At 38.7% G+C, this 17545-nt stretch overlaps 1 protein-coding gene across 4 annotated transcripts; it reads right to left on the minus strand.

Annotated features, from left to right (window-relative positions):
• Positions 1-272: 272 nt before the first annotated feature.
• Positions 273-15677, minus strand: akr1a1b (aldo-keto reductase family 1, member A1b (aldehyde reductase)). Of its 4 annotated transcripts, none has more exons than XM_022216876.2 (9): positions 15503-15677; positions 12379-12474; positions 11378-11497; positions 10987-11138; positions 9251-9446; positions 8969-9168; positions 1524-1596; positions 1211-1297; positions 273-577 (listed from the first exon to the last, which is right to left on the minus strand). In XM_022216876.2, the coding sequence occupies exons 2-9, from the start codon at positions 12457-12459 to the stop codon at positions 512-514; spliced, it is 975 nt and encodes a 324-aa protein (XP_022072568.1). In that variant the 5' UTR covers positions 12460-12474; positions 15503-15677; the 3' UTR covers positions 273-511. The 4 variants fall into 4 exon arrangements, with proteins under 4 accessions (XP_022072568.1, XP_022072493.1, XP_022072636.1 ...); XM_022216801.2 differs by having other exon boundaries at positions 15374-15504; XM_022216944.2 differs by lacking the exon at positions 15503-15677 and adding an exon at positions 14921-15059.
• Between the last annotated feature and the right edge of the window lie 1868 nt (positions 15678-17545).

Genomic DNA, 17545 nt, shown 5'->3' on the forward strand with positions numbered 1-17545 from the left:
AAACCTCACACTTCCCATTTTCCATAACCTGTCTGGTAGCATATCATTTACTCAGATTTAAGGATTCTTGGATGCACTGATGTGTTTCAGAATTTGTTTACAACACACTGAGTTTGTCAGTTTTTACCAAGTTATGCAGCCCTATTGGGTATTTGGAAAAAGTGACTTATGTTAGGTGACCCACAAAATGTACAGTCAAACATAAAATGCAGTCTTGATCTCAATTACAGTATTAACATATTGGTATATGGTTAAATAAAGACACTTGTAAGGGAAGTAACAAAATGTTTATTTAGAAAATGACACATACCATATGTATACAGTCACACCAGATTTTCCAGTCTCCATCACCAACAGTAACTTAAAATGTTCTATTAATAAGTGCAGGATTCAACCAAAGCTAAAGGGGCAAACTGCAATGGCAGGATCCAGGAACATTGATCAGTGGTGTGAGAGGGTGAAGTGTTGATGGGGCTGTTGAAGGCACAAATTCAGGGTGTAGTGTGACTTGTCAGTACGGGTCGTTGAAAGGGTAGAAAGGATGTGTTGCATCCCTGGGAACACGCTTTCCTTCCACCTGCAAGATTGAAAATCAAAGTCGGCACATTTTACCGTCTGCCTTTCAATAACAACTTCATGTTCACTTGTTAATCCAGGCTGCTTTCAAAGCCACTCTGCTGATCGTACAATAAGCTCTGACTGCTTCTGTTCAGGATTTCCTGGAAATAGGAGAATCTGGAGTGCCAAATTTTGTTAACTGCAGTTTTGTTTGATCGAGCATAGTAGACATATTCATTTATCAAATGATCTGAAATAGCAGGAAAACGCAGACTAATTTTATTTACTATACATTCACTGCCTATCCTGAACTAGGACAAAAACCTTTTTGTTATCCAACCAAACTGCTTGAGAAGGCCTTATCCAGCATGTGTCTTTCAGAACTGATGCTCGTATTTTAATTCTGTTATGGCTTCCAGAAACTAACATTTCATGTCAATATCTTCGCTATATAAATCAGATTCTTTTTGAGGCTGAATAAAAAGCTTTAGAGAGAACACCACCTTTATTAAAATCATACAAAGACATATAAAGACCACAGGTGTCCATGTTATATTTCATAAAATGAGCAACATAAGTCAAACAGGTTTCTAGAAGACCGTAAACCTAAAATACAACACTATTAGTACTAACCATCATAGAAAGCACTTACTTCAATCATCGGTACAATGTAGCGCCAGCCTCTATTCAGTGCTGTGATACTTTTCATTTCATCTGCTTCAAGGGTGAAGTCAAACACCTGACAACAAACAAAAAATAATGTATTTTGCGATTTTACTCAAGAGTTGAACCACAAATGGAAACAAACCTGCACACTTTTTAATTAGCTTCATAGAATGGCAGCAATTAAAAATCTACTTTAATAAGATAGTGCTATATTAGAATAACTTATTAAAACAGGTTATGTGGGAAAAAAAGTTTTATGACATAGAAATGAACGGCTGTGACTAAAACTTTCCCATCACCTGTAAGTTCTCTTTAATACGGGATTCCGTCACGCTCTTGGGGATCGATACCACTCCTCGTTGGGTCTGCCATCTGGAAATACAAGAGATTTGTGTTGACATGTGAGGCTGCGGAAGACTTTCTTCACCACAACAGTGCACAATTTAATGCAGTTTGTAAAAGCATGTCACTGAATCTTATTTTTCTGGCTCTGAAATAAAATCAGACTGAAATGGTGATTTTTTTTTTTTTTTGGACTAATAGCGTATGAGCTTTAATTCTAAAATAAATCAGTTAACATATAATTAACTATTTTTTTTAATGATGACCACCTAAATTTGATTTCCAAATAACTGACCAAACAAAGAACATTTTACTTAAGAAAAAAAACATTATAATACTGACATATCCCCAAGCTCTACTGTATTGTAGCAGTTGTTTCTACACCTATGTTTAACAGTCATTTGTGGGCAGTGCAGCATAAAGTGGAAATGGTTAGTAGGGCAGTACAAAAGATACCTAGTCACTTATATGTTCCATCATTTTACTGGATGACACAACATCTAAAAGTCACCCAATGACAAGTAGAGGGTGGTCATTGATATGCATTTGAAATTTAATTTGTGTGGTCCTTTCTCTGGTCCTCTTTACCTACAGTTTTTCATTTAGAACAGCAAACAAGTAGCGCAATCATGTGTCTGAATCAACCGTCTACTTACTGAAGGTAACCCACACCGTCAAAAAGCTGAAAGCCTGATGTTAAATGGTGCAATGTGGGAAGTTTTTAAAAGATAACATGCCAAACCTACAGAAGACCCAGTGGCAGGTTTTGGGATTCACTGACTGAAATCTTAAAAGATTTTTTTTAATATAAAGAAACATATTCTGCAAAGGGTTTACAGACAGCATGCAGAGTATACAGTGGGTACGGAAAGTATTCAGACCCCTTGAAATTATTCACTCTGTGTCATTGCAGCCATTTGCCAAAATCAAAAAAGTTCAGCACCCATCTTGACAGGAAAAAACAGAAATGTAGAAATTTTTGCAAATTTATTTTAAGCTGTTTATTGATGTATATAAAACTGGATTCAGTTTTTTCCTCAACTGCTTTGAAAGCCTTTCAACCAATAATCAGCCCCGCAGCAATACAACCAACCAATCACAGCCGACGTGCAACCAATGCAGGGTCGCATGTGGTCACCAACAAAAAAAACTGATGCAACACAGATCTAATGCAACAAACACAAAATGAGAAGCAGCAACAATAACTAGAAGCAACAAAAACCAGATACAACAAAGATAAAACTGGATGCAATGAGAACCAGATGCAACTTGCAGGAAACCAGAATCTGCTCAAACAGTAAAATAAAAACTTGTTTTAAGTGAAACTTTTGAACTCCGTTTCGTTTATGGAGTCAGATCACCTGGAACATCGGTTTCTCTGCCGTCAGCTTTACTAACTGTAGAGTCGCACCGTGCAGTTTGGAGGTTGGAAGAACAGAAACCGGCTGATTCACTTTTTAAAACTACTTTATGCAGGAAAACTCCTTGCTCCTCCTGCACACGATGACAGTTTTCAAGAAAAGACGTGAAAGTCGAGCAAAGAAAGACGTGCAGGAAAACAATATTTAGGATGAATATTTAATCGGCCTAATAAAGTCTGTCTCTGCTCCACCTGAGGGAACGCTCTGACGAGAAGAGAAAGCGAGACGTCTGCAGCTCGAAGTCTCATTATTAGCGGAAAGATCGGCCTAATAATGGCAAAAATAAGTTGAAACCAGGCAGAATTGAATTCTGTTCAAAACCTTCAGTTTGTGAGCTGAAGAAGAAGAAGAAGAAGAGCCGTGACAGAAACTGTAGCTGCAGACCTGACAGGATTTTAAAGCAAATCTAATAAAGCTGGAACTGACACATCTTTTCCGTACTGATTGAGTAATATCACGATTATTTGATTACTCGTTTAGAACACGAAATGTCAAAATCTGGTCTTCAAGCGGCTTCATCTGTCTACAATCAGCCCAAAATCAGACCTTTCAAAGAGAAGCAACAAATTCAGTAATTTAATTAAGTTTATTTGTCCTGCAGCAGCTTCAGCACTGTTTCTAGTGCAGCTGCAAAGACTTCAACTGACAAAAAAAGGGAAATATTTAAGCTTTTCTCCTTTATATTCAAACGCTGACATGACTTTCGGTGACTCCGTTCTAACTTCCACTTGAGCTACTTTCACCATCTGCCACGTTTTAGCGTCTTTCCAGCGTTTTCACCTCAACGTTCTCCAGAAATCGAACTCTCTCTCAGAAAAATGGGATTGGTGCAGTTGGAGCTACACGGCAGTCTGGCCGCTGATCAGGCTGAGGTCAGGACTTCTTTGTGGAGCTGCTTTGTGCTCGGGGACATTGTCAGGTCGAAACAGGAAAAAGACAAACACAAACTGTTGATTCAGAGCTGGAAGGACACTATTGTCTAAAATATCATTGTACGCTGCAGAGAAAACACTGAAGTCTGAGCCACACCAAGAAACAATCTGAGTACGGACAAAGGCTGCAAGAAAACTGAGTGTTCACGGTGAGCAGAAAGAACCACATGCAAGAAAACCAGAAGCAACATAAACTAGATTCAAATAAAACCCAAATGGAACCCACTACATGCAACAAAAACGTTCCTCAGACAATAAAATCAGCAATAAAACTAAAGCCTAATGCCTCAAAATGTTTACAGTGAGCAGAAAGAACTGCATGCAAGGAAACTAGATCCAACAAAACATACAAAAAACAGCCAAAAAACAGAAGGAACCAACTGCATGCAACTAAAATCTGCATTAAAACTGAAGCTTTATGTCTTTACATGTTCACAGTGAGCAGAAAGAACCACATGTAACAAAAACTAGAAGCGACAAAAACTACAAGTAATGGAAACTAGATACAACAAAACAAGAAAAAGACAGATGGAATCAATGAGATGCAACAAAAACGAAGCAACAAAACAACAACAAGCGGACAGGACCAACTCGTTACAGCTAAAATCTTGCATTCCTCGGACATTAAATCTGCAATAAAACGGAAGCTTTCTGCCTCTAAATCTTCACACTGAGCAGAAACAAACAAACTCATTCAAAACTGCATCACATGCTTTAAAACATTCTATGAAAAACTGTTCCTCCAAGTCAAGAAGTCGTTGATGGATCAATAAGAGCCAGTCTTTAATTCAGTCAATTCCAGCCATTTTCAGTACAAAAAAAAAAAAAAAAAATCGCTAATATTTTATTTGTAAATAAAAAATATGACGAGAAATACAGGGAATATTGGACGCGCATCGGGAGGTGCATTTCCTTGAAAACGACCGATTTGTGGATTTTATACCGACTTCAGGACATGTTTTGGACAAAATAGTTTACTGGCTTGTGTCGTCTGGATGTCCAAGGTTGGATTATGGCTGTTTCTTGTGGAATATTTTCATCTGTGTGTAATAATGAACCCGGAAATGTGAGTCGCGCTGTGTACGTTGAAGCCGTGTATAGAGAACGGATGGATGGATATTCGCTGTTTGTCGGACAAATGTGTTTATATTACCCGCTGTGGTAATCACATCTGAAAGTGGTTTATACCGGTGGATTCATGAGAATCTAAGCTTTCCATCGACGTATAGTGTTTGTATAATCGTGTTTGCAGCCTTCGGACATTCTTGAAATTCCTATGCAAATTAGTAAGTGTACCGCCGGCGGTACACTGAAGCTTAACGGGTTAAAGGGTTAAAGCGTGTGTTCTGAGAAGCAGAAGAAGAAGAAGCTGCAGCAATGCGGCGACGAGGTCAACAAAACCTGTGAAACAGAGTGTCAGCAGATTACAGCAAAGGGAACTCGGCCTGACGGACCAGAGCTCACTGTCGACACTAAAAGAGGAATCTGTTTTATCTGAGCTGGTTTCTTACCTGCTTTCACATGTCCACCAGCAGCAGCAGCACCGGAAACAAAAACAGAAGAAGAAAAAGAAGATTAGTGCGAACAGACAAAGACTTATCACAGAATTATAAGACAGAACAGGCGGACTGTCATCGAAAATACAGACGTAAAAAAATATCCAGACTATCAGGAATAATATTCAGAATATCAGGACAAACATCCAGAATATCAGAATATAAATCCAGAGTATCACAAATATCAAGAACATTTAGATGTAAAAAAATATCCAAAATATCATGACAAATATCCAGAACATCAGGAAAAATATCCAGCATGTCCTGACAAATATCTAGAATATCAACAAACAAATCCAGAATATCAGGACAAACATCCAGATTATCAATAAATATCCAGAGTACCTTAAAGATCCAGAATGCCATATTGTTTTTAAAAAATCCAGAGTATCATAACAAAAATCCAGAATATGAGGGCAAAATATCGAGAATATTTAGAGACATGGCAAATGTCCAGAATTTCAAGACGAATACCTGAAACATGAGCACAATGAATATCCTGAATATCAGGACAGATATCCAGAATATCAAGACAAATATCTAGAAAATTGTGCTACATATCTAGAATATCAGAATAATATCCAGAATGTCATGATAAATATCTGACATATCATGACAAATATCCAGAATATCAAGATAAATATCTAGAATATCATGACAAGTATTCAGAACATCAGGACAAATACCCAAAATATTATGACTAATAGAGTCAAATATCCAGAATATCACAACAAATACCAAGAATATTTAGAGACATGGCAAATATCTAAAATATCATAAAAAATATCCAGAATGTCAAGATAAATATCTGAAATATCAGGACAAAAATTCTGAATATCAGGACAATAGTCAAAACTGTTAAAACAAATATCTAGAAAATTGCAATAAATATCACAATAAATATATCCAAGTATTAAATATCTAAAATATCCAGAATGTCATGATAAATATTCAACATATCAGGACAAAAATCCAGAATATCAAGACCAATATCTAGAATATCATGGCAAATACTCAAAATATTACAGCAAATATTGAGACTATCAAGTCAAATATCCAGAATATCATGATAAATATTGAGAAAATCAGGGAAAATATCCAGAATTTCCTGACTGATATCAAAAAAATTTCAAGTTAAAAATCATGGTAAATATCTAGTATGTCAAAATAAAAAGAATATTACAGAATATATATTCCAGAATATTACAACAAACATCCAGATTATCAAGACAAATATCCAGAATATTTTGACAATTATCTGTAATATCATGGCGAATCCCCAGAACATCTAGAGACATGTCAAATATCCACGATATTATAGCAAACATGCAGAAAACCATGAGAAACATTCCAAACTAGAAAAGCACTCAGAGTGCAGACCTCCGCCAAGGATAGAGAAGAAATACTATACTTGTTATGCTAATCTATGTACTGTTTGAATTTTACTGCTAGCTATATATGTAGTATATTTAATGTCAGAGCCATACATCATAAGAGTAAACTATGAGTCAGTTTTCAATGTTAGCTTATACTTTGTGTCACATATCTTGTCATACATGTATCCAAATGTGTGTTGTACTTTCCTTGCTTTCCCACCCCTCCCTCTCCTCCCATCCCTCCCCCTTGCCCTCCTCTGTCCCTCTCAACCTGCCCGGCCAGTAGGCAGATGGGTCCCCCCTATATAGAGCCGGGTTCTGCTCCAGGTTTTTTCCCTGTTAAAAGGGTGTTTTTCCTTGCCACTGTCGCCTTTGGGCTTGCTCTGGGGGTCAGGCATATGGGTTCTGTAAAGCGTCTTGAGACAATTTGACTGTAATTGACACTATATAAATAAAATTGAATTGAATTGAAAACAGGAAACCCATGCAGTAAAGGATCATGAGCTGGAATTGAAGGTCTGAGCCTTGATTTAACAGCTTCTCTCTTACATGAGGTGAGTTAGTGGCAAATACGATCCTATCATGCACCATCTCGTCACTATTAGCATAGCTACATTGCTTCACAAGTAGCTTTAGCTCAGTAACGAAATGCTCAAAAGACTCCCCTTCGCCTTGCAGTCTCTCATTGAACTTGTATCTTGCAAAAATCGTGTTAGTTTTAGGCATGAGGTACTCTTCAAAGCGTCCGTAATAAGTGCCTAGCTTATTAGCTTCATCTGCGGTCAATGTCCAAGTGTTAAAAATATCGCGGCCTCTTTCTCCTACCCACAAAAGCAAGTAGTTGCATTGGGTCGCTTCCTCCTTTCCCTTTAGCGGTCCAGAAAACATGAGCTTTACGTGCTGCACGAATCTCCGCCATGCGTTGGGAAGGTTTGCCGAATCCCAATCCATCTGCGGTGTAGGCACTCCCAATGGATCCATCATTAACTCCTTTCTTTAGAAGCGTACGGTCAGATGAGTCTCCGACACCATGTAATGTTGTGGTTTGCATGAAATAAGACAACTTATTGAAGATTCTATCGGAGCTTTATTTGCTGCTCTGCCGCTCACATTGATCTTCATTATAACCAGCGCTCGATTTAGACGGTCGCCAGGTCACCATTTGCGACTGAAAACGTCGCAGATGGCAACCTGGCGACCGTCGAAATCGAGCTGAACTGCCCATCATGTTTTCTTCATGGAGGCAGCCACTTTGTATGATGTCATCAACCTGCCATGATTCCCGGCGCTCGCGGCGACCGTCTAAATCGAGCGCTGATTATAACTGAGGTAAACGACACATCCCAGCATGCATTGCTACTCCCACTTGAACTCTGGTGAGTGATAAGGGACAAAATACTAGTACGCATTGGGAATACAACACATACTTAAAAAAAAAAAACATACTAAAAAAAAAACAGAATCCAGGATCCTTTCCAGATTGCCACTAAAATTAAATCAGCTCTTCCTCTTACCATAGTCTACATCCCCTCAAAATTTCATCTGAATCTGCCCAGGCGTTTTTTGAGTTATCTTGCTAACAGACGGACACACAAAAATCGGGTGTCACATAACCTCCTTGGCGGAGGTAATAACAAAGGAGTGGCTTCAGAACAACTCTGACCGTTCTTGACTGGCCCAGCCAGAGCCCTGACCTAAACCCAATTGAGCATCTCTGGAGAGACCTCAAAATGGCTGTCCACCAACGTTCACCATCCAACCTGACAGAACTGGAGAGGATCTGCAAGGAAGAATGGCAGAGGATCCCCAAATCCAGGTGTGAAAAACTTGTTGTGTCATTCCCAAGAAGACTCATGGCTGTACTAGCTGAAAAGGGTGCTTCTACTCAATACTGAGCACAGGGTCTGAATACTTATGGCCATGTGATTTTTCAGTTTTTCTTTTTTAATAAATTTGCAAAATTTTCTACATTTCTGTTTTTTCTGTCAAGATGGGGTGCTGAGTGTACATTAATGAGAAATAAAATGAACTTTTTTGATTTTGGCAAATCGCTGCAATGACACAGAGAGTGAAAAAATTCAAGGGGTCTGAATACTTTCCGTACCCACTGTAATCACCTCAAGATAATTTGAGCAGAAGACTTTTTATATTTCTCTGCAAGGGCAGCGATCACAGGCTCCTGAAGCAGAACTGGTTCATCCGGGTGTTTCCAGGCACGGTCAGGAGAACCTAGTGGACTGTAGGCTGTCAGCACCAGGCCCCGATCCCGACAGTGGGCCAGCAGCTCCACCTGGGCCAAGTAGGGGTGGCTCTCTACCTGCCCATCACATGCACAGAAATACCAATGTCACTTCAGGCACGTTACAGGTATCCTCTTCATCATCACAAACATCCCGTACCTGTAGAACGGTTGGTTTGATGCTGGCCACTGATAGGATGTCATCGATCTGCCCCCTGTTGAAGTTGGACAGGCCAATGGAGCGGACGAGGCCCTTCTCCACCAGCTTCTCCATGGCAGCCCAGGTCAGCTTGTAGTCTGTGTCATCATACAACATGGTTCCATCCTCCTTTCTAGGGAAAGGAACATCTCCTCGTCTGGGGAATAAAAAGAGGGAACTGAGTGGATTTCCTGCTTGAATTACACTCAAAAATATAAATGCAACACTTTTGTTTTTGCTCCCACATTTTATGAGATATACTCAAAGATGTAAAACTTTTTCCACATACACAATATCACCATTTCTCTCAAATATTGTTCAAAAATCTGTCTAAATCTGTGATAGTGAGCACTTCTCCTTTGCTGAGATAATCCATCCCACCTCACAGGTGTGCCATATCAAGATGCTGATTAGACACCATGATTAGTGCACAGGTGTGCCTTAGACTGCCCACAATAAAAGGCCACTCTGAAAGGTGCAGTTTTATCACACAGCACAATGCCACAGATGTGGCAAGATTTGACTATTGTATTGAATGTTCATTTCTCTACCGAAAGCTGTCTCAGAGAATTTGGCAGTACATCCAACCATCCTCAAAACCGCAGACCACGTGTAACCACACCATCCCAGGACCTCCACATGCAGCATGTTCACCTCCAAGATGGTCTGAGACCAGCCACTCGGACAGCTGCTGAAACAATTGGTTTGCATAACCAAAGAATTTCTGCACAAACGGTCAGAAACCGTCTCAGAGAAGCTCATCTGCATGCTCGTCGTCCTCATCGGGGTCTCGACCTGACTCCAGTTCGTCGTCGTAACCGACTTGAGTGGTCAAATGCTCACATTCGATGGCGTCTGACACGTTGGAGAGGTGTTCTCTTCATGGATGAATCCCGGTTTACACTGTTCAGGGCAGATGGCTGACAGCGTGTGTGGCGTCGTGTGGGTGAGCGGCTTTCTGATGTCAGTGTTGTGGTTGGAGTGGCCCATGGTGGCGGTGTGGGCAGGCGTCTGTTATAGACGAAGAACACAGGTGCATTTTATTGATGGCATTTTGAATGCACAGAGATACCGTGATGAGATCCTGAGGCCCATTGTTGTGCCATACATCCAAGAACATCACCTCATGTTGCAGCAGGATAATGCATGGCCCCATGTTGCAACGATCTGTACACAATTCTTGGAAGCTGAAAACGTCCTAGTTCTTGCATGGCCAGCTTACTCACCGGACATGTCACCCATTGAGCATGTTTGGGATGCTCTGGATCGGCGTATACAACAGTGTGTACCAGTTCCCGCCAATATCCAGCAACTTCGCACAGCCATTGAAGAGGAGTGGACCCCCCCCCCCCCAATAAAACAAAACTGTACCTTTCAGAATGGCCTTTTATTGTGGGCAGTCTAAGGCACACCTGTGCACTAATCATGGTGTCTAATCAGCATCTTGATATGGCACACCTGTGAGGTGGGATGGATTATCTCAGCAAAGGAGAAGTGCTCACTGTCACAGATTTAGACAGATTTGTGAACAATATTTTATAATAATTTGAAATCACTTTAAAATCTAATGTTTGAGCTAACTACCGAGTTAATCGGTTACTTGTTAATCAGCTCGTTAACTCGAGAAAACAAAGCGGGTTTTCTCAGGATACCGAGCTGATCATCTCAGTATTAGACCTTGTGAAGGTTGAGCTCACTGGAAGGCGTAGGGCCAGTGGATGAGGTAGAGGTCCAGGTACTCCAGCTTCAAGTCCTTCAGGGTCTTCAGGAGGGACGGTTCCACATCCTCTGGGTGATGCTGGGTGTTCCACAGCTTGGATGTGATGAAGACGTCCTCTCTTCTCAGGGACTGGACAACATGTCAGGTATGATTTTTTTTTTTTTTTTAGTAAAGTCAGGAAAATTCAGAATATTACAGACAAATTCCAGGCTGGACACTGAAATCCAAAAGACAGAAATTGTAACATCTAACTCATGGCTGAGCTGTTATATCCAACCAAAGAGCATACTGTATTCTGCCTTAGTGGACAGGAAACATTATTACGTGGAATTGTGAGGTTGTAATACAATCTGGTGAAGTTGTTTCACCTTGTTGGGGCCGAGCGTCTCCTGTAGGGCTTCTCCAATTTCAACCTCGTTTCCATAGATGGTTGCACAGTCAATGTGGCGATAACCAGCCTCCAGCGCCCAAACAACTGCTTGTTTCACCTGTACAGGGAGAAGAGGGATACCACAGCAGTTAATATGAACAAGCAAACCTGAAATGTTGTACCTATCTGAAGGCATGGAAAACTTGCTTCACTGAGTACACATTCAATATTGATAACGGGTGGAAATAAAGGGTAAATACTCAGCACCTACTGAAGTATTAGAATAAGTATGAGAATAAGCCTCTCATTCACATAAACACCCTGATAGTGGTGTAAATAATACTAAACTGAGGCATAGATCTTTGTCAAGAGTATAAAGCAGCATAATTGATTTTCTGTCCACTTAGGGGCAGTGAAGCACTCTGAACCCCAAGTAGTTTTAGGATGTTTTTTAATTCTTCCTCACCGTGGGCTTATTTTTTCAAGACAATACAAAGTTCTGCACCTCAGTGGAAACAGCACAACTGTGGCTAGAAGCAGAGAGAACTCAAATCTGTCTCGAGGCTATAATGCCAAAAATCGTTAAAAAAAATAATGAAAAAGCTAAAGTTGAATTTCTTTATTTAACAAAACTGAAACACCCAGAATCCATAAATTCAATATTCTTCAAAGTGCATGCAAATGTTGCCCATGCTAGGAAAAAAATGGGGGCTGTTTTACAAAGCTATAGCTGAGAGAGCTGCAGAGTCTAGTGACGAGAAATGAAGGCTGCACACTTCTGATTGCATATGGTAATCTGATCCACTGTTAACAGAAAAATATTGATTAGTGCAGAATTGTTACAGATGTATTTCTGCATTTTAATGGAGTACAAAGAAAAAGAAGAAAAGCAAATGGATAACTTGTGCTTAATGCTATGTTTGTTTTTATACATCACTAAGAAATATTTTTTTTGAAAGAAGCACCAGCAACTGAAGAGGATAAAACCGCAGCCTCTACCTTTCCGGGCTCACTCTTCCATGTTCCCAGTCCGAGGAGGGGCATCTTGCGCCCAGTGTTGAGAACTGCAAAGTCATTCATGCCTCTCAGAAGCACCTTAAAAAGGACAAGCAGAGCATGATTCAGTGAATGAGAAGAACTGCTTGGCTTATCCCGATGTTTAAAGCTGCAGCAGCAAGGGTTTATGTAAAAATGCAAAGCTCTTTTAAGCGTTATTAAATTATTTAGAGTATAACACAGGTCACTTTAGTTTTCACTGTTCGACAAACTGAAGCAATGAAATGAAAGGAAATGTAGCAAGACTGCCACGAGGTGCAAACCTATGAATAACTGTGGTTAGAGGAGGAACTGACCATAAAGTAAAGGCATCAGTAAGCACAGAAAGTTCCACTTGAGCAGCTTGTTAAGCTAAACTGGACTACCAAATGAAGCGAATAAATACAATGAGGAGGCTTGTGCTAAGCCCTTGAGGAACACTGAGTCATCAGAATAAGTTTAGAACAGTGTGATTCGCCTTAAAAATACACAGGGTTGGAAAAATGTCACACAAGACACAAAGTTCATGTAAATAAATGTAGTTTGTGTAAGTGAGTGGAGATATGTTGCACATTCAGGATCTGCTGGCTTGCAGCGTGTAACTCAGGAGAATCCCAAAAGTGTTGGCTCCGAGTTTGGAGGAAGTCAGTTTTACACAAGGGTAAGCGAAACCTGAAAGGAAGCACTAAAAGGAAAGGGAGAGCTGCTGACTTGCATTTCCTACAAGTGGTCAGCACACTGATCTTGATGTTTAAAAGCCTTGTCCACATGTACAGCGGTATTTAAAAAAAAAAAAAAAACATTTATTTTCAGAGTTTCTGACCTTTTGTTCACATAAGTGCAGTTTTAGGTGGCTGAAAATTAAGCTTTTTCAAAACTCAGCTTGACGATATTCAGTAACATTTGTAGTATAGACCGGGAGAAATAGAGTTTTGGCCTGTGAGGGTCAGTGTATGCCGTTATCTTCTATATTTACATAAAGGGATTTTGTGCAATGGTGACTTATATTTACTCATGAGTGTACAGTTTCTCTTCCACTATACTGATGGCAAGACACATCAGAATCAGTCTATGCATGTGATTTCCTCCTTCCTTGATTGTTGGCAGCCTACTGGAGCCTACTGGGTTGTATCACAGCCTGTTGATTTGGTGAGCTCTTCACAGTCCTTCAGTTAGATTTTCCTTGCTTCGGATTTTTTTTTTTTTATACTTGTATTTTTTTTTTGAGAACACAGAAGTAAGAGCCCTGTTTAAAAAAAATGTCTGTGTACATGTGGATAAGGCCTCCAAGAGATAGAATTATTACCTTAACTTAAACAAATGCATGACAGAATAAATCACAAAAATTGGAAAAATTCATAAAAACTAATACAACTGAAGGAAAAGTTAAAGATCTTCGTAGTCTCACAGACGGAAATTTAAAGTTCAAACCTCTTGGTCAAAGCACAACTAATGTGTCACTTCTGGACTTGATAATGCAAGAGAGATTTCAGATCCTTCAAAGCTCTTTAAGCACTAAACATTCAGATTTGTGAAATCCTGTAATGCAGCTGTGCATAACAAAGTCATGGCAAAATTCTGAGAAAAAAATGCAATCAAATCACATTGCAATACAAAACCCTGCTTGAAAAGGCATTTCAGTCGAAACAATAATGTTTGGCCCAACAAAATAAATCGCTGCAACAGTTTTTGTCAAACTTTGTGACTTATAAAAATGTCTAATGAATTATATTCAACCAACAAACTACGCTGAGTTGAGGAAATAGCTTATTTCCTACATTCAAAGTTATTGTTTATTACCACTTAGTTAATGACTGATGGCATAAACCTAAGTTTTCAAGTTGATTACTCATTACAAAGTAAGTTCCAACTAGTATTACCACGTTATATAAGATAAATTTTAGGTGGTATGTACTTGATTACCACAATTATTAACAAGATTTTATAAACTAACACATTTTTAAAAAAACAGAGTTGCTCAACTGTTAGGCAGATAATTAGTGTGAAATGTTATTACCCTTACCTTTACAAATTCAAAACAAAACAAAACAATAACCACTATGCTCAAGCGGGCAAATCTGTTACACCAAACTTTTGCTCTGTTTGTAGAAATTTTTTTGAAAAGGGAAATTGTTCTGTTTTTTTACATCTGGACCACATTAGACCAGGTCCTGATCTAAAACACACACACACAAAATAGACTTGACAAGTTTGGACTAGATGTACTACAAAGGCAAAAAAATAATTAATTAAATAAATTATTATAAATAAATTATTGTCAGGCTCCTAATGCATATAAGAAAATGCAAAAAAATATGGAGCTTTCACTGCTTTTTTCCTGCCTAGACCACATTACACTAGGTTCAGATCTAAAACCACAAAATACATCCTGATCAAATCTGGACTAGATTGTCTTCAGGAGTTTTTAATGCTCAGTTTCTGAGTTGTTAAAATGCACAAATGTACCACATTAGACCAGATACGTTTCCATTAAGTCGCCCCTTACCTGCTGAATCAGAAGCTCGTGTTTATCAGCTGTAAAAGTCACGCGCACAGCGACACTGAGCTCGAGCTCAGGTTTCTTCCAAACATCTTTTAAACTGATTTACATAAACATACAAAGTGACGCCTTTATCAGTTAGCAAATGTCAGCAAGCAGTTGTGATGAAATATGTAGAAACCAGACTACTGACGTTGGTTAATGTGTTGCAACTGTGAGTTCATGTGTCGGTCATTGACATGTCGTCTGTTCATTTATAGGTTAAAAAATTTAAACATTAAAATCAAGTCGCCGCTTTAGCTCTGGTTACAATAACAGCTAGCTAGCTTTAGCTTTAGCTTCCCTTGAAAATAATCTCGGTACATGGAAGCGTCGCTGTCAGCTATGTCTTTATATTTACATGCTAACTATTTAACCAAACCAAGTAAAACCAGGCGGTCCACTAACTCAGTCACTCACCCTACTGCCAAAGTGAAAACACAAACGCCTTAACACCTGCTTCAGCACCGGATTTTTCAATGACTGCATGGCCGCTGCTTTTGCCCAGATGTGAAATTACATAACATTAACCTTCGAGCAGGAACTCACCGGCAGCCTGTTTTGGGATTTTAAAACCTTCCTCTTCACTCGGGAAGCTCTTCGTGTTGTCCTTCAGCACAGGACGAGTCTGCAAGAGTGCTGTTTTCTGCCAAATGTTCAAAAACACCTCCTCATTTTGTTCACGGTTCCTTTTCCGGGATGCTCCTTTCTCTGGTTCCGGTGAAAACACAGCTGGAGCATCGTTCCTCACACTTTGAACATGTGTTAAATAGAAGAAAAAAATCCTGGAAATTCTGGGGATTTTGGTTAAATAAAATATTCTTGGAGATTTGGTTTCCTCAAGCTTTGAAGAACCTGATTCCGATGGATTTTGCTGGAAATTTTTGCAGAGAAGCCTGTTTTGAGTTAATATGTGATGCAGCAGCCATCAAAACCAGAGCCATTAAAATAACGCATCTCCATTCACTGCAACTGAGATTTATTTTTACAGCAATTTGAAGATATTTTAATAGCAAGGGAGAATGGAACCAGATGTATGCCTTATATCTTGCCTCCAAACAAAAATATAGGAGAACCTCTTTTTTATTACTGTAGGCCACCTATGTAACAACAGACATCACTTTAAAAATATATTAAATTATGAGTATTTTTGAGGTATGAGTCATAATATATATTTTTAAAACTCCCATCTGTTTTGTTATCTATTACAGAGTTGTACAAGCCAATCCCCACTGTTTCACACAAGCTGATAGTTTCCAATTTCTCTAAGAAAGAAAGATAGCTGGATAAATCATTGGCAATCTGGCAGCAATTGTGACACACTAAAATACCTTAAAAATGGTGTAATACTCTAATATTCAAGAACTGTATAAAAATAGCAGAAAGTATCCGTAAAATAATTATATTTTTAGCTGATTTAAATGTAGAACCCTTGTTTGTGTTATGATTGGCACCAATGGGAGCTTTAAAATGTAGAGTATGGTGACAGTCAGAGTGATACTTCACGAGATAAAAGATTAAACTGGCTTTTTTTTAAACACTCTACATGCGACATAGGATACCTGAGTTTTTCCGCAGGATTTTTAGTGCCTATATCTGGGCACAACTAAAAAATTCTGAATACACCCTGCTGATTGCTACCAAATATTATCCACAGTTGCAGTCTTTTTGTGGTTTTTTTAAACTAATTTTTAGTCAAACATTGAGCGCTCCAGAGCAGTAGTAGTGGCGCCTTTATTCTGAAAAACTCCTGCCATTATGGTTCTTATGGTTCTTATGGTATGCATCTTTATTTTTTGAAATTTAACAACAAATAAAAAAATAATAATATTTGTGAATGCCTATTTATGCTAAAAAAAATGTAAACAGCTACACATTTAAATGTTATTTTGCATTAGACATGAAAATTCAGTAAGTCTATTTTTGTATTTTTCATAATATACTGTATTTTGTGTAAAAAATATTGAAGAAACTTGTAAAACAAAAAAACAAAACAAATTTACCACAGCACAAAGTGTTATATACTTAAAAGCATTTTGAGCGACAGGCTTTTGTTTTAAGTAAATCAAAATCCAGTAAAAAAATGTTCGATGGGATGAGACTGCTGAACTTTCCCCATGTGATTTTGAATATTGAATATTGTGGTGCCAGTGTTTAAATAAGGCTGTGATAATTATTTTTTGTCTTTTGTTTTCATATTCCACTTTATGCAGTTGTGGAAAATAACTGCTTGTACTTAAGTATAACTTTGAAGCATTTGTACTTTGCTTGAGCCCACTACATGTTACTTTATCCTTACATTCTACTACCCTACTGAGAAAAACTGTCCTTTCTTACTCACTGCAATCGTCAGCTTTTTATGCTGAAGGTTTTCCTCAGTGAACAATGCACCAAGCTCTGAAATTACAACACACAGTTAAAAATTAAACCAAGTGCTTTCCAACCTTTGTAGTTTCTTACAAGAAGCAGTGTGTAGTCAAGCTCACACCTCAGATGTCTAAGTTGTTAACATCTCTACCAAATGCTGATTTTTCCCTTTGAATTTCTCATATGGTTTAATTTAATAATTCTTTAAATGATCTATCACAAATG

Source organism: Acanthochromis polyacanthus, chromosome 4 (genome assembly GCF_021347895.1).
Source record: "Acanthochromis polyacanthus isolate Apoly-LR-REF ecotype Palm Island chromosome 4, KAUST_Apoly_ChrSc, whole genome shotgun sequence".
NCBI classification, from domain to species: Eukaryota; Metazoa; Chordata; class Actinopteri; family Pomacentridae; genus Acanthochromis; species Acanthochromis polyacanthus.

Coding starts and splice junctions, on each gene's coding strand:
- akr1a1b (XM_022216801.2), bottom strand. CDS start 15,442: ATGCAGTCATTGAAAAATCCGGTGCTGAAGCAGGTGTTAAGGCGTTTG. Junction 9,169..9,250: donor TCAAACCAACCGTTCTACAG/GTACGGGATGTT, acceptor TGTGATGGGCAG/GTAGAGAGCCACCCCTACTT. Junction 1,298..1,523: donor GTATTAAAGAGAACTTACAG/GTGATGGGAAAG, acceptor GTTTGTTGTCAG/GTGTTTGACTTCACCCTTGA.